The sequence below is a fragment of the Coptis chinensis genome, chromosome 6 (genome assembly GCF_015680905.1).
Source record: "Coptis chinensis isolate HL-2020 chromosome 6, ASM1568090v1, whole genome shotgun sequence".
Lineage (NCBI taxonomy): Eukaryota > Viridiplantae > Streptophyta > Magnoliopsida > Ranunculales > Ranunculaceae > Coptis > Coptis chinensis.
This window is the reverse complement of record NC_141461.1, coordinates 90,857,126-90,878,690: the sequence shown is the minus strand read 5'-3', so window position 1 is coordinate 90,878,690 and position 21,565 is coordinate 90,857,126. Positions and strand designations below refer to the sequence as shown.

General features: G+C 35.7%; 1 protein-coding gene across 24 annotated transcripts; it reads left to right on the top strand.

Moving 5' to 3' along the window:
* The first annotated feature begins 9,159 nt into the window (after positions 1–9,159).
* LOC147495334 (putative inactive shikimate kinase like 1, chloroplastic) lies at positions 9,160–15,093 on the top strand. 24 transcript variants are annotated; one of them, XM_086563971.1, is made up of 9 exons: positions 9,198–9,545; positions 9,630–9,676; positions 9,769–9,823; positions 12,545–12,770; positions 12,856–12,920; positions 13,002–13,066; positions 13,942–14,245; positions 14,600–14,664; positions 14,757–15,093. In XM_086563971.1, the coding sequence occupies exons 1-4, from the start codon at positions 9,332–9,334 to the stop codon at positions 12,601–12,603; spliced, it is 375 nt and encodes a 124-aa protein (XP_086420097.1). In that variant the 5' UTR covers positions 9,198–9,331; the 3' UTR covers positions 12,604–12,770; positions 12,856–12,920; positions 13,002–13,066; positions 13,942–14,245; positions 14,600–14,664; positions 14,757–15,093. The 24 variants fall into 24 exon arrangements, 2 of the variants coding, with proteins under 2 accessions (XP_086420097.1, XP_086420096.1); XM_086563970.1 differs by having other exon boundaries at positions 14,510–14,664; XR_015197427.1 differs by lacking the exon at positions 9,769–9,823 and adding an exon at positions 12,344–12,455 and having other exon boundaries at positions 9,204–9,545; positions 12,590–12,770; positions 14,510–14,664.
* The last annotated feature ends 6,472 nt before the right edge of the window (positions 15,094–21,565 follow it).

Sequence of the window (21,565 nt, the reverse complement as noted above, 5' to 3'; positions counted from 1 at the left end):
AACCAACATTCTTCAACACTAAACCTGTCAAGACTTATCAACTATGTTCATTTAATAAACACACCCGATAAGCAAACATGCAAATCGGATTCAAGATTATAAAAATCTTTGGTGTGAGTAACTCTAAAATACAACATATACTTATACATATACATACACAATCCATAAGGCAGTTAGTTCCTCTACCGAGGCGCCTTAACTTCCAACAACTAATACGACATTCTTAACTACAATAAGTAAGGCAGGTAGTTCCTCCACTGAGACGCCTTAACTTCCCACTAACCACACAACAAACCATACACATAATAAAAAGGCATTTAGTTCCTCCACGAGGCGCCTTAGGTTCTAACTAAACTAATAACCAGCCAACCATATTCTATACTTGCCGCATTTCATGCTCAATTACAGAGTGGGTCGTCTCTGCATAAGTAATTAGTTTGACCCACCCTTCTGCAAAACTATATATAATCATCTATCTAAAGATATATCATTAACCAACATATTACCATAATTATATTATATAAGGCTTTCTTTACGTGTCCCTAAAATTACGTCGTATACTCGTATCTATGTCTTACCTAGTTTCCCTAGCTACCACAATCTCTACCTAACGCCGAACATGTACATCTACATGCCTCCCCTCACATAATGAACCACTCCGTGCGTATCTACCCTGAGCGGGATGCCGCACACCAGGTAACCCTCACACGAAAGTTATTATGTAAGTACTGCCACTATTCGGCATAAAATATCGTGCATCTCATTCTAATTTTGCAAACGAAATAATGAAGCCACTATTCGGCTACGCCAGAAGGGCCATTCAGATTCACTGAAACACCAGAAGGGTCAATCACATTACTTACACCTGAAGGGTCATTTAGATTCACTGAAACGTCAGAAGGGCCAATCATATCATATACGCCCATCACTAGGGCCAAATGACATGAGTTGTGGTAGGTAGGTTCTAGGATTTTCGTTACATAATTTATTCAGGTGTCATACCTTAGTATCTCATAACCATTTCACTCTATCACGTGCCAAATAAATTATTGCACTAAGCCACCATATTTGGAAATATCTCAATAATAATTCTTATTCTATCTCATGCCAGTATACTTAATTGTACTGAAGCTCAACGTTTCTCGTTATAATACAATCCACATTATCACGTGCCAATAATATTCATTGTACGATATCCAAGTATCTCTATATCAAACCTCGAAACTTATTATTTCACGTGCCAACCATATATTGCACTACACCATATGGAATATCTCAAGCCTTCATAAATACTACCATTCATTTAAGTAGCAACTCATAATAGTAATCAATCATGTAATGTATTCGTTCTATATATTTATGTGAACTCAATTCACCATCAAAGCCCAATACTAAAGTCCATGAATCTAAGTCCGTATGTAGATTAATTCTCATAAAAACGTATATGTCTAAGTCTTATAAGAATTCCCCTCTTGTTACGTGCCAATATTTATATTCTTTACACACTACTCACGTCAAATCTTAATTAGACAATGACAAACAAAGTTATACAATCTTTCATAGCATTTTAGCCTTTGATTTGTCCATACAATAAATAAAACAATATAACCCAATAAACAGTCAACAGTCAAAGAGCCAAACCCAACAGTCACCAGTTCGGCATTCATCCAAACAGGTCCTAACGCAAACTCGTAGGTAAAACACTTCAACCCATGGTCCTAATCCAACTAACCAAAATAAAGCCCAAAACCGGGGCCGAAACCAAGGCCCAAAAGTCTAAACCCTCACTTTGACCCATTTTAAGTCAAATGGGTCGGCCCATAATAAAAATAGAAACTGGCCCCAAACCAAAAAGAAATGAACTGGCCCAACACAACTTAAAGTGAAATGGGTCCAACACAACTTAAAATGAAATGGCCCAACAACTTAAACTAGTGTGGACCGGCCCAAACAACTAACCAAGGTTTAGGCCCAAGCCCCCACCGAATTAGAGTTAGAATAGGTGAGACTGGGAGCACCGGATCCAAATCTCGGTCATCCCCTCCACCAGACCAGCTCGCGTCCAGCCACCGCAAATTCCAATCGCCACCCCTCCAAACATAATCGAAAATGATGAGGGGAAAAACCCCCACTGCTTTAACAAAATCGAAAAAACTCAATTCTTGAATTCAAAATTCTTAAACCAACTAGATCTGGGAAAGTTCTTGTCGCCATTAACAACTTCTACGAGCTTCGACAGCCCCCCCGCCACTCTACAACACTCAACCATACCCCCTACCATCAATTCTCATACAACCAAAACAACTACCATACAAATGTGATCGAACCCTTCCTCCACACTAGATCGCGCTGCCATTAACGACCTTCTTCCACCTGCAACATCACTCTCTAGCACTCACTCACTACCCCCAACTGTTGGTTAAACCCCAAACACCTAGATTATGACCACCTGCAAATTTCGATTAGTAGTCCTAACGATTTCTGACTCACGCCGCTATTAACAGCTTCTTGAAGCTTTGACAGAACTTCAATAGCCCACCCAAACAACAATAACCAAACTTCAAAACCATATACACAACTATATACAAGTTCAATCCAGAACGTACAGGACGATTCTTTCCTTTGGGGCTTTAGCCGCCATTGATAGCTTCTCGAAGCTTCGACAGTTCAACGTCGATTTCCAAGTTTTAACAATACGACAGATTTCAACAAAGTTTTAACAACACGACAGACAGGACGCCGAATAAAACAGGAGAATAAGCTGAAATAAAACGGAACCTTGGACAGACATAAATATCTCCGTATACACGTAAAACAACTATAGGTTCAATGAAATAGCAAAAATAACTACTCACTTAATCAAAAGCTCCACGAATTCATCATAGTCCGAATCATCGCGCTCCAACACTCTAGCAAGCGAGCTTTTATCTCCGCCTCCATTTTTATTTTATTTTTATCTAAAAAAACCCTATTCTCTGGAAAAATATGTATATATACTTGGGTTTGAAACCTAAGCCCAACACAGACTCGGGCCCAGAAATCAGGCCCACATATCCCAAATCCAATCCAACAAATTTTAAATAAAAATTAATAAATAAATACGTATTTTAAATACGGGCGTTACATCATCCTTCAAACCCAAGTCATTTCCATATATAATGGTACTTGGGGTAATAAAATTTGACAACATGAATGGGATGTAATTAATAAAAACATGGAAACCGTAATTACCTGCTTTATGCTTGAGAATGTGGTCTTCCTCTATTACAAAGGTACAAACATGCTACACTTCTTGAAAGTACTTTCGGTTACTCCGCATGCATGAATGATACAGATCAACAATCGACAGTTTTTCTACTTTATTTATTGATTAGGGGTACAACACAAATGAATGCTAATTTGGATTAGGGAAAACAAAATAAAATATCGTCTTAAATTAACTCAAATAGTGGATACAATTGGCAATTATCAGCTCATGGTACGTGAAGATTCGGTTTATAAAGATTATTATTAGGAATACTAACAGCCATGACGGATGTCACAACCGGTCCGGCCTTGGGTTTGCTCCCCAATGGTCACCCGCTCAATTCCCCTCGTGGCCAAAAAAAAAAAAAAAAAACCTTTTGCTTTTGTCAGTTTTATTTATTTTAAGGTTTGTGATTCATATCAATTCAACATATCTATTATAATAAAACACAATGGCAAGACAAAGGGTGGTCGGGATCGTCTGGGGATCTGAGTTAGATTAGAGCAAATGTACGATCTAGAGCATTTTGAAACTCCTTTTCAATGCCATTTAAAAGTATTACTTAATGAACTAAATGTTTTGTAAATGAATTAAATGGTTTGTAAATGAATTAAATAGTATTTAATTATTTCTTAATAATATTTTAATTCCATTTTATTCAATTTGTTTATTTATTTTTAATTTTTCATAGCCTCTTAAAACATTTATATTATTAAAACCTTTGAATACTCCCTCAATTAATTTCTAAATTACTACATTAAAGTCCATTTAATCCTTCCTTCATGGTATTATTATATTCATTTTATTTATTTATAATTTTTCATTACCCTAGCCTCTCCAACAAATTAAAAAAAAAAAAAAAAAAACCAACGCCTCCACTTAATGAAGAAATTCATGGGTGTAAATGCTTTTATTAGAAATAAAACTAAAATGGGAATAATGAAGAATAAATCTCTCTCTTCCATGTTTAAATTCCCATATGTTAATCCTTATTCCTCTCCTATTATTACAACTTTCTTTTTTCCATCAAAATTTTCTTTTTCTCCATGTCCAAATTTATTCGATTTTGATGTAACTCCTCCATATGACATTAACCAACTCCATCTTCTTTCGTGCAATTCCCACATATAAATTTCGTTCTTTTGGCTTTTTATATAACAACTATACTACCTCTCTGCACTTCATTCTACGCATATCTCAACAAGCAGGTTCTATCTTTCACATTTTATGTTTTCGTTTAGTGTTTGGTTTTTGTTTTTTGTTTTTTGTTTGTTATCTATTTGTTATCTTAAAATTATTTGTAATTGCAATATTGCAGGTGCCAAAGATTGAAGCCTATGAGGCGATTATATGCATAAATATTTATTATCTAATCACACGGTGCAATTCCATCTTACGCCTCTTGAGTGTGTGCAAATGTAAGTTGTTTTACATGTTAATTTTGTGCCACAAATTTATTAAGTTGTATTCAAATTTGGGTAGGTTTTTTTAAAGTGACTACTGACTTATGTATTACTCACTAGCTGGAAGGGTGTTAATTGTCTAGCTAAGAGCGCCACTCTCTCCACTTTTTGACCCCCTAACCTGAATTGGTTAATTGGAATTTGTGGTGATTTAAAAATAGCAATATCAGTTCGCACTTGGTGAATTCTTGGTTAATTGATTATGAAACTCCAAGATCAGGTATATGTTGTCTCTTTCGTCTTATATTCAATCTTTATGTTTTGATTTTCGTGTCTTCAATCCCATATTTATGTTGCTACTGAAATAACTTCAATTTGGTAAATCGATGGTGTCTCGAATTATAATTTATCATTGTATGGGGTTTAATAATTTTTAACTTAATAGGAGCTTCGTATTGGTATTGGGTTGGTGGATCCTGTTTTTGTCCCCAGAGTCAGAATGATTCGCATTAATCGTTGTGGAACAACACATGATAGAGAAGAGGATGCATGATCAAGTGTGCATCTTGATAGTATTGTATGTTTTGCTTTTTGTATCATCACTGAGCATAGTGGATTTGTTGTGCTCATTGCATTAGAATGACGCATCTATTTGTTATATAAATATTTAGTACAATAACCACACAACTTAGAATGCTTTAAAAAATTCGAACACAACCTACACAATAGAGGATACAATGTGACATTCGACTAATTTGTGAATTTAGGCTCCCATGAATTGGGAATGAGTTTATAGTGTTAGCTTGAAAAGTGGCATTATCAAGGAGAATAAATTCCAAATGCGCTAGGCATAGTACAAAATATCGCGATATATCGCGATATTTGGGGATATCTATCCATATTTCAAAAAAAAGATATATAAATATCACAATATGTTAAGAGATATATACGACTGCAAATATCTACGATATTTTGACGATATTTGCGATATTTGTGATATTTGGGGATATTTGGAGATATTTAGCGATATTTTGTGTATATAACAATTTTATTTAATATTTACTATTATATTTTAAATAAATATAAATAATGTATCATGATATATCAAGAAATATCCACAATATCCATGATATTTGTCGATATTTTAGATATATCCACGATATTTGCATGTGAAACAATGTCAAATATCCCCAAAGAGAAGGATATATCCACGATACATATCCAGAAATTGAGTATCGATAAATATCCATATCCTGATATTTTGTACTATGGCGCTAGGTATAAATTTTTTTCAAACGCCCAATTTTTTTTTTCTATAGTGCAACTCAATGGTTTTATGAGTATAAATTTTAGATTGAATTATGTATAGATTTTGTTAAGTTGTATGCCATAAAGTATCTTCATAAAATGTCCTATGGATATGTGTCTGTCTCATTTCATTGAATTTAGAAATCTTTCATTTTCGTAGTAGTAGCTTAACCTTCGTTTCCCAATGAAATATTCTCTTTCTATTTTGTCAATATTTATGCGTGCAAGTCATTTGAAGTTATGCACTTGCAGTTAATAAGGTAAAATCCACTCCTAGCTTGCCTATTTTTTAGAAAATTTTATATAGTTTATCTTTTTGTCACATGTTTATATTGTAAACAAAGGGAGGGAGTAAATTTCAAAAGTGTTTCAGAATTTCCATAGGTTTAAAAGTGTATAATGTTTTTAGTTTGATGTCTAATTGATCCTAATATTGCTCATAGCCTTATGCCAATAATTTGATAGTTTGATTGTTAATATGGTTGAGCGTATATGCTTTGTTTATTTAATTTGTCTTATATGTTTAATACCATACGTTTTTAGTGCGCAACCTACTTGAGCATAACAAACGAAAATTGTTATAATTTTTGGTGTGTGCTGAATTAGTAAATGACCTTGGTGGCTTAGTGCCTTGCTGATTCCATTTGCAAAACATATTCTTATTACATTGGACCTTCCACACATATGGTCAGCTCTTTTCTGGCAAGCAATGACAGAGACGGGGGGCGGAGGGAGGCAGTTGCCCCCCAATTTTTTTAGAAAACCTAAGAAATTACACTACAATCAATGCGAAAATTTCTTAATAATCTATAAGGCTTCGCCCTTCCAAATTTTTTTGAGATAGTGTACGGCTGCCCCCTCATATACCTAGACTTTAAGGTCAATTTGTGTGTGTTTAACGTTTCTGCGGAGATGCCTTGCAACACATATAAAAGGAACTGATTCTCCATGCTAATCAATTTCCTACATATACTTCCTTTACATGGGTGTTAAATTTATATTAAATAGAGTTTTTGTTGTATTGCTTTGCCATATCAATTTTGAATATGTAGTTTGCGATTTTGTTCCTATCGTTTGTCGAGGTATCTCGCTTACATCACATGAAATTTTATTAGATAGTGTTTGTTTGAATTTATCTATTAAGAATATCTTTGTCATCATTGTTCAAATAGTGACAGTGACGACTTATTTTACATCACTATCGATAAACAATTATTTAATCTAGCTAAAAAAATTAGTACATATTAATTTTAAGAGTAGTTATGAATGTTGATGTTGTAGGTGACTGAGTAGAAGACAATATGAATTAGGAATGAGTTTATAGTGTTAGCTTGAAAAATAGCATTATCAAGGAGAATAAATTCCAAACGCACGTTACAAGCCCTTGCATAATTACTAAACCACTAATTTTCAGTTTCTTTTATTTTCTCTTTCTGAAAGGACTAAGCTCGGTAGATTTTTAATGTTTCATTGGCATGAATTGGACTATATACTTTCGTTTCTTACTGTACTTTATTTGAGTTGAAGCACGTCTTATCCCACTTCATCAGTTCTCATGGATCTCAGATTTCTTTGGGGTGAAGTGTGGTACGTGTTACTTGCTCATTTTAAGTTACGGTTGCTTGATTATTATTATTTTTTATTTTTTTGTAGTATTTTTCTAAACTTTGATTTTTTCTAAACAAGGTATATTACTCGTGAAAAATTTACATACTATAGCCTTTACTTTACCGAAAGATTTGGAGAAAAAGCAAAAGTGAAAGATGACATTAATTTTAGATGTTCCTCCTTAATTTATTGCTTTGACTTCATATATTTAGGAAAGAGCCGTAAAAGAACACAAAACACAAGAAGTTCGTTGAGTGAGCCTTAAAACGAGACAAGAAGCATTGTAAGAAAACATAGGCTTCTGAGTTTTATTTTATTCCATAGAAATGGTATGGCCATCCTATTTCTAATTTTAATTGTTTCAATCACATGTACACTCAAAGTCTTACAACCGGCGGTTGTTTGATCCTTACATAGACTTTGCTATGTTTCATATTTCTTTTTCTTTTCCAATATGCTTAAGACTATACTTTCCGTGGTTTGTCGTGTTGTTTCTATATGGGTCAGATTTTTTTAATTATATATGTTTATAGAATAGTATGGTTTGAACTAAAAGAACTGTGCCCTTTCGGTTGCCATAATATATAGTGGTCGTGTTTGCATACTGAACTGTGTATTCATGAGAGGCAAGTTGGTAGTTGAAAAGGTTGGAAAACATACAAGCAATACTACCTAAGTGGAGGCGGGCAACATAAAGCATGGGGAGGCAGCCTTAAAACAATAATATATAGCTCAAGCGGGGTGAGTAGGAAGATAATAGGAGAGGATTATTGTTGTACAAGGGATACTCGATCTCATCTCCTAATAATTGTAGTGGCCATTGTTTCATTTTTGAATCGGTGGATCTCCGTAGACAAATTGTTAACAAAAACACAATTTGGGGAGCCTAGAACGCGAGGCATTCCCTTGCACCTAATAATACTGGAAAGAAATACTCTTGTTCCTTATCTCTATATGTTATTTTCTAATATACATATAACTTAGTGGGGTTGAGGCATTTGGGTGTCGTTTAGTTTGTTTATGCCGTTCATATATTGCTGAAGCATGAATTTGTTTATTCATAATATGACCAATTTTGTACTTTGTGTTTCTGTGGTTTAGCATTTTTTTTTTGTGTGTGGATGTTCATTATAAACTTTTGTTGAATCTTATACTTTCAGGTCCATAGTATAAAATATCAAGATATGGGTATTTATCGATACTCAATTTCTGGATATGTATCGTGGATATATCCCCCCTCTTTGAGGATATTTGACATTATTTCACATGCAAATATCGTGGATATATCCAAAATATTGACAAATATCGTGGATATTGTGGATATTTCTTGATATATCATGATACATTATTTATATTTATTTGAAATATAATGGTAAATATTAAATAAAATTGTTATATATACAAAATATCGCTAAATATCGTTAAATATCACAAAATATCCCTAAATATCACAAATATCAAAATATTATCGAAATATAACTGATATTTGCAATCGTATATCTCTCTAAACATATCGTGATATTTAAATATCTTTTTCTGAAATATGATAGATATCCCCAAATATCGCGATATATAGAGATATTTTGTACTATGCTCCTGATCGTGCTTGCAATCTTGCAAAACAGGTTTGCATTTCATGCTATGTGTGTTGATTTGGAATGGTTTGAAAAAGTTATAACCTTTTGTGGTTGGTCATAACTGTTGAAATCTTGTGTGAAAGTCTGGTTAACATAAAATACACTCACACACTCACTCAAAAAAAAAAATGGAGACCAGAACACTACTACAATCCTCAATTACCACAAGTTTGAATTTCTACACCCACCAATTAAGCTCACTCTCCTTCATCAATACTAAACCATTTCATTTTCAAAGAAGTCACACAACCTCATTGCCACCTGCGAAAGTAACAAAGCCCATCACTCCTACTTTAAGAATATCTCCCTCAAGATGCTCACTCCAAGATGAACAACTTCCCGGTAAATAACTTCATTCATTGTTGAATTTTCCCCTACTTTATTTTTGAATGTTTCTGTTTCTTATTCCGTGTGTTTGTGTTATAGGTGTGGATAAAAATGTTGTGGGGCAAGACCACTCAGTTGCATTAAAGGTGAGACTAGTCCTTTTTTATTCAAGAAACATGTACAACATCTGTAAATGAAGAATAATATGTTCTATTTTATGTACAAAATTTTGATGCAGAATAAGGCAGCAGAGATATCGAGCCAATTAAAAGGAACATCCATATTTCTTATAGGTTATGCTTGAGATTATGTTAAAAGGAACATCTGCCACTGACCGTTGGCCTCTGCAGGTTATGTTTGAGATTATGCAATCTTTATTCGATAGGTCGTTTGCTTCGAATGTGCGGTCAGCGCTTGCGCTAAATATTTTTGAAGTTCCTTTCGTTCGTAAGAAGAAGGGTATCTTTCGGACCGTTTCATTTGTTAGTGGTCAACCTTTAGGATATTATTCATCTTGGCCTCTCTTTGCTCTATCACATCACTTTGTGGTGTGGTGGTGAAAAGGTGTATCCTGGTGTCCGGTTTACTTCTTATGGTATCTTAGGAGATGACGTTGTGATTGCTGACCGAAAGGTTGCAGCTATCTATGTGCAGACTCTTGAGCGTCTCCATGTTGGAATATCTTATGGTAAATCTTTGATATCTAACACTGGGTCTGCAGAGTTTGCCAAACGGTTGTGGATCCGCGGGATGAGTAAAGACGTTAGTCCTTGCTCCGCTCGTGCGTTCCTTAACTTCTATAACCCTTTCGGGCTAGTGGCGTTGGGACTTAAGTACCACTGTCAACGTTTCAGCACATTAGTCCGTATTGGAGGAGGAGGCTATAAACAACTGGGCAAGCTTCAGAAGCCTAGGTCTAGAAAGATCCAGCGTTTATGGAGCATGCAGATGAAATCTCTGCTGGGTCATGGGCATCTCAGCCTGTGGCTCGGCCAAGGTCGACCACTCAATCCTTATATATATTGGAAGTTGAAAGAGATGGTACTCGATCAACTCAAACCAAAAGATTTGAGGGTACCTCCCGATGAGTTGTTTGTTACTGAGAAAGTTCAAATACTTCAAGAGTACACACAACTCAGAGGCTGGATGAAAGAGTGGCTAGCATATCTTCGATGGTATTGTATGGTTGCCATGGATCCGGATACATCACTTGACAGTCTATTTGATGCACCTATGTGTGCAACGTTGTGGAAGGCTGACCGTAAGGATGAAAATCTAATAAAGTTTGGTCTTCTATGGCAGTTGCATGATCTTGTCATCAAATTGGGTTTAGATTTTAGACCACCGATTCTTAAGTCTACCTGCGCTTCTGAGCAATCAGGAGTGTGGCTGTTAGGTGGAATTTGCGGCAAATCGTATCTTGTTCGGGCCGATGGTCTTGTTCAACTGAGAGCCCGTAGCGGGGTTGTGGTTCCGGGTGTGACTTTCGTCGCACTCAAATCTGACCCTCATATAACACTTATCCACTATAAGACTTTGGGCGTTTCTGATCGCCAAATTACTCTTGACTTTGACCGATCGAGATATACCCGTTAAAAGGTGTGTCTTTATTGGAAGGAGAAACTGTGTAGGCATCTATGCCTGCATGGGGGTTTCCAGAGTAATAAGAAAGTGCTTGAACTAAGCACTTTCGACCCTCTCGATCAGGTCATGAACTTCTTATAAATCTATGATTCTTTTAGAATTCTCCAGATCTGATATACTAAAAGAATTCGAAATATCAGTATTCTCACTAGAAGTATCATCACTAGAAGAATAAGAACTATCAGTATCATCACTAGAAGAATGAGAACTATCATCATTCTCACTCTCAGTAGGTTTGAGACTTAAAGAAAGAAATGATTCACTCTTATAATCATCACTATAAGTATTCTCACTTGAAGTTTGTTCTTTCATTTCATTCAATAAAAATGGACTTTCATTATCAGAACCGCTTTCTTTACTATATAACCTAATAAGATTCAAATTCCTAGAACACCTAAGACTACACAACAGGATTTCACTTTCTTTAGATCGCAAGTCAGTCTCTTAGAGTCCTTTCCTTAGTAGCAGGATCCTATCATAGGCGCACTCAGTTGAGTCTAGTTCAGGAGTGAAGGAAGGCTCCAAGTAAGTTTCTTCAAGCACTGGGAATCTATCGCTCTGAGGTCTACTCTTCTGGTAGTACGTGCTTGCCCTGTCCGCTCATCTGATCGAGAATCTCGAATCTGTTTAGCCTTGCTATCATCTGCTGGTCATCCCTTTCATTCAATCTGATGGTAACTGGAATCATAAATATGATGGGGCAATGAGGAAATAAATAGAGTACAACACATCTCTCCACGAATCTCTCTGTCTTGCTATTAGCCTTAGGCTTTCAAGTAGCAGTACCATTCTATGGTCTCTTCACTGGAGTTCCCTCCTTTCAGGATTCACGACTCGAGTCCTTAACTCCTTGTTGTTCCGTTAAGAGAGGAAGGGTCTTGCTGTTACGAACAAAGGCAACTAGAAATTATGTAAGATATGAAATAGCACCTCCCTCTCACCCGTGTGATTCATCTCTTCTGCTCCCCGATTTGTGATATCAAAAATGTGGATAAGGCGTATAACCAACCCCTTATTGTGTTTTTAAGGACACCCGAACCATCGATAGAGGAACTTGCGATATAAGCAAAGATGAATGCTGTAATCTGTAATAGCAAAGAAGAAGCTATTTAAGTGAACAATATCTAACTAAGATTGATTTTGTCTTTGGGGCTTTCAAGCCCTGCCAGTGTGAAAGAAAGCGGAAGGGGAAACTGCTTATGCGGAAAGAGAAAGAAAGAGATGGGGAAGGCCAAGATCGAGGGAATATAAAAGATTGAAATCTCGGGGATGCCAAAATAGGTCCACGAACTCCAATGCTATTCCCTTTCTTTGCTTTATCTCTTTAGCGTTCAAAGGGAACAACGGCACTGTCCAGTTTCATTTTGTAGGGATAAATAACAACATAAAAGCTAAACTCGGAAATGTTTTAGCAGATATGCAAGAGTAAAGTGTTGATTGTGTACGGACACTTTTATTACAAACTCATTAGTTTCAGCTTATGCAAGTAACGGTAGAGATGGGACAGCAAAAGCAACGGTAGCTGATCACATATCACAAGCAGTTCAATCCACTTCTAATCTTCTACACCTCATGCAACAATCCTCTCCTTCTCAGGTCCACACTATAATAAACCCACACACCAAATATAATTAACTTTAATTTATTAATGTGGTCGTGCGTTAATATATCTTTTTTGTAGGCCTGCCTAATGAAGCTCCCAAAAATCTCGTGGCCAAAACGTCTACTATAAGGAATACAGCACAGGTGAATGAGTTAGTGTAAATTGTGTTCTTTGGAATTTTTCATCGTAATAGTTTATGTTGATTATAGGTTGTTTATATATAGGTATTAGAGCAGCTGCCTCAGGTGATTTCGTCATTGGATGCACATACTGAAGAAGGATTGCATAGGTTTGTTTCTATCTTTTTTGTTTTTGGAAATGCTTTCAAATGTTAACATTTATAGTGTTTTATCTATTTAGTATATAAGACAGTCTGAATGACAGTATAGAATCTTAAGAAGATATTAGGAGTTTGTTGATGATTAACCCGCATTACTCTAGTCAGAGTCAAAGAGAAATGGAAATTCTTGTTTATGACCTGTAAATGTTTGAGTAGTATGGGCAAGCGTTAAAACAACAGTGATCCATATTTAGTTCCTAAATTTAGCTACAAATGGTCAAGTTCTTGTGTTTTCCCATGTTATGCCTTTAATATGAGAAGTTTTACGTTAATCCAAAAAAACCAATGTCAAGTCTGGTGTGTTGAGGTAGGCTGGTTCTTTATTACTATAGTAATATATTTACGTTATTTGTGTTGGGTTATATGGACTTGTTGATTGGTATGCTCTAATAAAATGGCCCCATGGAAAGAAGAAAAACAGAAAACAAGAAACTCTAATACTGTTAACAACTTCAAAAGTCAACTATGTATTAAAAACAAATAACCACTTGATTTGTTTTTTAAGTTTGAAACCCAAATGTAAAATCAAGTGTACCATGATCTGATGGAATAGTTTCATATTCAACCATTGACTTCTAAAATCTCATTCTCAATGAGCACGTTGCAGCTAAAAGTGGATAGATCATTGATCAACTGTGTTCAAAAGTTTGAAATAGCTCATTATTTTAAACATAACTCATTATTTCACTTGTCTTTTTCTGTAATGCATGTTAATATGTTATACTTCAAGTTTTAATATTCTTTTATAAGTAAATCTTCTGCTCACCATCGACCACTTGAATTAAAACTTGAGTCTGTGATTCGCTAACTTCTGGGGTCGCCAGGTTTTCCTCCTCCAATAATCCAGGCACCTGCGAGTGTAGGATCAAGGCCACGAGGCGCTGGCCAGGTTCTGGTTCTGGTTAAGCGGACACTTCCCATACCGTCCATGTGAATATCACGTATCGCGCACACCAGCGGATGTAGAAGGAGAAGAAAGCGATGATAACACAGGCAACAGCAAGAACCACTATGGTGACTGTCAGGGATGGCTTGAAGCTCTGGTTAGGTGGTGTTAAGGATGAATGACTCCCTTGGGCAGTTGCGTAAGGGAGCACCGGCAAGAGGAGGAAGAAGAACAAGGACATGGTGAGTGTTCTACTGCGATGATGCTTGTTGTTCATCGCCTTCTTCTTCATCTAGTCTGAAATGAATATAGAGTTGGTTGGTAAGGCAAATGGCTTTGTTTTGTTTCTACTTTTAAGAGTGGGTCTTTAAACTTTTAAAGTCTTCAAATGGGGATTGAGGGGCTGCCTATTATGACCTTTCCTGCTCTTGGGTAGGAATTTTCTGTGTCTGGCGCTCTAAGGATAATAAGAAAGAATCTTATTATGCATATATAATCTTATATAGGCAGGCTGTCGTATGAAACTATCCTCTCGTCACAAACTGCAGAAGCTTTATTGAAGTCGATGAAAGAGCTTCCGGTTTTGGTCGTTGCAGGTGCTGAAGATGGGCTTGTCTCATTAAAATCAGCTCAAGTTATGGCTTCAAAGCTTGTAAATTCTGTAAGTCTTCTTTGGTTACTTTTCTTGTTCTAGTTCTCTCTCTGAAAGTTATGATGCGACCAGAACTGAAAGTTATGATGCTGGTACAATAGTGAATGAACTCGAGGTCCAGCATCCTGCAGCAAAGATATTGGTGTTAGCTGGAAAGGCACAGCAAGAGGATCATTGCTATATAGATGAGAATCCTCTCATGGAGTATTGCTAGGATGTAGGTGTTAATAAAATGTAGACCTTAAAGGTGAGGGTTGTACACTTGTACGGAGATGTAAGTCATTAATTGTCGCCTTCAATTGATCCCCATAAAGTAAGTACCCGGTTAGTGTTTAGATGTTTTTAAGATGTGGTTTCTTTTCAGTGGGTTGTCCAAGAGGATCTTTTGTATTGGGTATTCAAATCGTTTAACAATAGTGAAAGATACTGTTTGTGTCCCATCTATATTGCCTACATTTTGTAGATTTACCATAATTTGTTTTTGTTATGTAACTTTATAATCTAATTTGATGAATGCTTTTAAGGTGTTTTTTTTCCAATGTGTGTTTCATCTTGGAAAGTGTGTTTCTTTTCCAATGTAGTTTTCGCTTCATCTTTATGATTGAATTTCGTTGTTCCTGTCTGCTATATTTCTGGTATCAGTTTCCACGAGGGAACACGTTTAAAATATATGAGAAATTTTTTTTTTTCATCAGCAACCAATCAGCAACGGTTTATAACCGTTACAAACGACTTTTAAATTATTATTTTTTTTTAAATTCACTAACAACTTTGCAATGGTTAAGAACCGTTGGTAATATTTTTAACAAATTACTAACGCTTAAAAAGCGTTTGTGAAATCAAACAACTGTTGCAAAGGTTTTAAATTGTGAACAAAATAGTTATAAAAAGTGTTGGAAATTTTTGTTTGCAATGGTTAATAACCGTTGGAAATTTCTGTTTGCAACGCTTATTAACCGTTGCAAATATTTTCAACACTTTGCCCACGCCATATTTGCAATGCTTAAAAAGCGTTGCGAAAATTATTAGCAACGGTTTTTTGCCGTTGCAAATAGCCTGTTATGGTGTAGTGTTTGGTTTGTAATTAAGACATACTCAACAAATTAAAATATAACCATGTTGGCTTTCTTTCAAACAAGTACATAGCAATACATTGCTTTCTTTTAATCAACTCATGTGCATCTCCCAAAATCAGTCCACTTAAGTAGTTAGAATAGATTCCTAAAATTAGTTAACACATCGAGAAAGTTAAGAACAATCAACACAAGGCATCCTTCTTTCTGACATTTTTCTTAAAATATGTACAGATGGTATTCAACCCTAATGGTTTGTTTCTATGTCCCTGAACCTTATAGAGTAACATTCAAACACTTGCTTTTAGTATTAAACTATTGGTACTTCGTTCTAATTCCATTGAATTCTAATATTTTAAAGAACTATACCAAACAACCATGTACTGTATGTGTCACACCCCGAATTTCGACAGAATTCGGAAAAATATTATTTGTTCCCGACTCTTCGATCTCCGAGGTGTGACGCACTCTCCACTTCCAAAAACCCATAAACAGTTTAAATGTGCGGATAATTAAAAACCAATAAAATTTTTAACTTAAACAAAAGTCATCTTCATTGCAAAAATTCACAAATAAGATTAGGTTACAAATCTCTTTTCAATAACTCTTTAATTAAATTTACAAATGAAAATACAAATAACATTGTCTCAACTGAAAATCTATATCACCTCAAGGGAAAACAAAACCTATCTTGAAATGCGATGTTAATGCAAACCACAAGCAGCAACCAACCTTCTTCAACACTAAACCTGTCAAGACTTATCAACTATGTTCATTTAATGAACACACCCGATAAGCAAACATGCAAATCGGGTCAGCATTATAAAAATGCTGGTGCGAGTAGCTCTAAAATACAATATATACTTATACATATACATACACAATCCATAAGGTAGTTAGTTCCTCCATCGAGGTACCTTAACTTTCAACGACTAATATAACATCCTTAAGTACAATAATTAAGGCAGGTAGTTCCTCCACTGAGGCGCCTTAACTTCCCACTAACCACACAACAAACCATACGTATAATAAAAAAGTATTTAGTTCCTCCACGAGGCGTCTTAGGTTCTAACTAAACTAATAACCAGCCAAGCATATTCTATACTTACCTCATTTCAAGCTCAATTACAGAATGGGTCGTCTCTGCACAAGTAATTAGTTAAGTTTGACCCACCCTTCTGCAATGCCATATACAATCATATATTTAAAGATATATCATTAACCAACATATTACCATAATTATATTAATTAAGGCTTTCTTTGCGTGTCCCTAAAATCACGTCGTATCTATGTCTTACCTAGTTTTCCGGCTACCACAATCGCTTCCCCGAACATGTACATCCACATGCCTCCCCTTACATAATGAACCACTCCGATGCGTAACTACCCCGGAGCGGGATGCCGCGACACCAGGTAACCCCTCACATGAAAGCCATTATGTAAGTATCGCCACTATTCGCATATAAAATATCACGCGTCTCGTTCTAATTTTGTGAACGGAATAATCAAGCCACCATTCGGCTACGATTGCCCAACACATGGGTCAATCAACATCTTATATATACACCCTATATAAGGGTCAATCAAATTGCACACGCCCACACAGGGCAAATCACATGAGTTGTGGTAGCTAGGTTCTAGGATTTTCGTTACGTAATTTATTCAGGTGTCATACATTTATATCTCATAATCATTTCCACTATATCACGTGCAGGTCAAATACCTTATGACACTAAACCACAATATTTAGAAATATCTCAATTATATCTCATAACCACTTTTATTCTTTCACGTGCCAATGTATTATTGCACTACGCCACACTCCCATGGGAAATATCCACAAATACTCTACTAGCATCTCACAGATAAAATAATGGAGGGTTTATACATTTATTTCTCCCAACCATATTGCATTTAATATATATATCCCAACATATCATATAATGTCACAATTGCTCCAAACGTATCGCATAACATTTTTATAGCGTATTAGGAATATTATATCTCCTAAAGTTTCTATCTCATCACGTGTCAAAATATACACAATATCAACGTCAAATCTTTCTTAGATAATGACAACCAAATTTATACAAGCTTCCACAGCATTTTAGCATTGAATTTGTCCATACAATTTACAATATAAAACGTAGCACAATTAAACAGTCCACAGTCCATAATCAAACCCCAAAAATCTAAAGTTTATGAATCTAAGTCCGTATATAATTTAATACTCATAAAAACATATATATCTAAGTCTTGTTATCAGAATTCCCCTCTGGTTACGAGCCAATATATTATATGCTTTACACACTACTCACGTCAAATCTTAATTAGATAATGACCAACCAAGTTATACAATTTTCGATAATATTTTATTATCACAATTCCAAACAAAACAAATAGAACTGGCCCAAAACTTAACTTGGTTCGGCCCAAAGAAATAAAGGAAAATTGGCCCATGACAAAAAATTAGAATTGGCCCCATCCAAAAACAAACTAAGGTCTGGCCCCAACCAAACAACCCAAGCCCAAGAGAAACCGACCTAGGCCCAAGCCCAACTGGTCATCTTCTCCATCAGTTCAGCAGCCACCAATTCGGCCATCGCCAGTTCCGATCGTCCGCCCCTTTCAACCCCCCGATTTTGATCCTCATAGAAACCCATACAACTTTAATAAAAGCTAAATCCCCAACTCTTAACTCCACAATCTTCTCCAAAACTAGATCTGTGATGTTTCTGGCCGCCATTAATGGAGCTTCGAGCTTCAACAGCCCTTTACAGCACCCCTTCGACAGCCCTCATTCCACCCTCAATACCCAAACTCAAAACAACCAATTAAACATCACTACACAACCATAGTTCAAAATAAAAACGGACAGGCGACGCCATTGACGCACCGTCAGAGCTTGAACAGCTCCTCACAACCGATTCTAAACCCACCTCATCAAATCAACCAATCCATAATCAAATACCATATACCCAACACTTCATAACAATAGGAGTTTAAAAACCGCAACCAAACAAAACGTTAAAAACTATGCAGCACGATTTCTGCGGGGTTGACGCCATTAATGCCTGTTCAAAACTTGAACAGAGCTTCAACAGTTCTATAAAATCTACAGGCAATACTATCGGTGGGGATTTAGCCGCCATGAACAGCGCATAAGCTCCCCAAATCGCGACCACCAATCAGAAATCAACTCACACACAACACAGTATCACAGTTCGACAGTTCAAATACAATTTCAGATATTTAACGAAGTTTAATAATACGACAGGCACGACGTCGAGTAAAACAAGATAATAAGCAGTATCAATAGGCAGAAATCTTAGACAGTATACACCGATACACGAAAACTATAAATTCGGTGAAATAGCAAAATAGCTACTCACCTGTATTAAAACTCAACTCGACGAATCCCTCATCGTCCGAATCGTCGCGCTCTAACGCTCTAGAAATCCAACTTTTATCTCTGCCTCCATTTTTATTTTATTTTATTCTCTAAAAACCATATTCTCTATAACAATGTGATTATATACTTGGGTTTGAAACCCAAGCCCAATACATACTCAGGCCCATAAATCAGGCCCACATATCCCAAATCCAATCCAACAAATTTTAAATAAATAAATAAATAAATTAATTAATTAATTAATATGTATTTTAAATACGGGCGTTACAGTATGTCTCATATCGGTTAGCTTTAGGAAATTAAATAACTATATCTGTCTTCTCATCTGTCTTGACCAACTTCAAATATCCACACTCAACAAAAATATTTCACCCTTCTCATAATATTTTCTGACAATAAATTAACATTTCCTTAACTTAGTATAAGCAACCCAACCAACTAAACTTCACCTTTATTGATCTCAAACTTTAATCTAGTCCTAAAGATTAGCACTCCATACCAAAGGGAAAAAAAAATGTTATGCTAGTACCTTATTAGCACCAATACTGCTGGGAATGATGTTGAATGATGCAGCCCTTCCACCTCTCCAGCCTTTGATTGATGGTCATCAACAGTCTTCTGTGTGGCTGCACAATAGAAGAAATTAATTTAAAAAAATGATTTAATGATTTTTCCCTCAGTGTAAGAAAAATGTAAGAAAAAAAAAAAAAAAAAAAAAAAAGGGAGGAACAATTGGTCATAAGACCTCAACAATGCCAAACTTGTCATTGATGACATTCAACATGATGCACAATGAGAAAAAAACAGCCTCTACACAAAAGATATAAAGTAGATCAACCAATCCAATTGATGCAAAATGTATCAATTTGAAAACTTTGGCAAGGGGAGTAAAGGCGGTGGTAGTGCAACTATACATTTGAGACAAATGGGATGTCGATTTGTATTCCCCCCAACAAACATATGAGCATCTTTGCTTTGGGCAGAAATGATAACCCATTTTGCACCACCCAGATCACCAAGACATCCAAAACAAAGACAATAAAATTTTAAAATAGGCAAAATATATATATATACACTTAACCACAAATGAAGATATGAAAGTTATATTCTCAACTCCTTATCTTAAAATGAACCAGTAAAATGTCCATCATTTCTAACCTTCAAGTTGGCAGCTGGTTGTCCTTGTCAATGAACACACCAGTCGACTCAACAACAAATTTAGCTCCAGTGTCGCCCCAAGGGATCTCCTCAGAGTTTCTTTATTTAAACCAAAACAAAATTAGAAGGCAAAAAGGTAAATCTAAACAATAGTGATAATAGCAAAGTAGCAAACCTAATAAATTTTGCTGGTCAAATCAAAATGCATATTGAAAGGTTTTGTTCTGTCTTAGAAAATGATCCCTCACAAACATGCAAGTTCAATCAAAACAATGATGCCACAACCCAAGCTACAGAAATTTCATCGAATTTACATTGTACACTAATAGGTTTTCTTGAAGTCCAGGCGTTTTCTTAGTATATGTAGCATCAGATCTAATATTCTATAGCAAAATTTTCGAACTGAACTTCTTACATCTACTTATCATTTTGATGTATATAAGTTATACATTAATATCACGAAGGGTTATTTCAAGAAGAAGCACGACCATTCAGGATAAGTACAAGAACACCATTAAAATCAGAATAACAATAACAATAACAATTATATAGATTATTTAGTAATCTCTATAATCAAACAAGCTGCATATATAATCAAACAAATGGTTTACCCTGCATAGAATCGATTAAAATGAGACCATTGTGATTTGTAAACAAGCTACATATATAAAATTGCTAATGGGAGCACCAAGGCGGTGGACAGAATAACTGAATAAACTAAGTACCTCAACTACCAAATTTTCCTTTATCCTTCTCTCCTTTTCGGTTAATTAGGTCAGAGCCCTTAGCAAGGTCATGCTCCAAGCATGCAATGGAATTCTGCATCTCAGAAACAAGTTTTCTTGTTTCATCCAAACTTCTATCACTCTCAAGTTTGCACGAGATCCAAAATAAATCTACAGAATAAAGCACCATAATACTAGTACAGCAAACATAAGGTACAAAGGAGGCTACAAAACCAAGTGGAGAACTCCAGATGTCTAGACCACCTCTTACTCCAAAATATTAGCGATGAAAACATGAATCCTACATCAAGAATCAAGATATTACTACAAGTTGTGCCATATCCTACAATAAGCACCTTAATAAATTTTATTTACTAACTGCGTCAATGAAATTCGGGCATCCGATTTTGGATCCCCAGTTCGCACCGAGGTCTTACTATGTTCCATACCAACCGTACCATGTTTCCAATGACATTTCATATTTCGTTTGATGAAATCCTTGTTTCCAGTCTCTAATGCACTTAAAAGGATTATCTGTCATT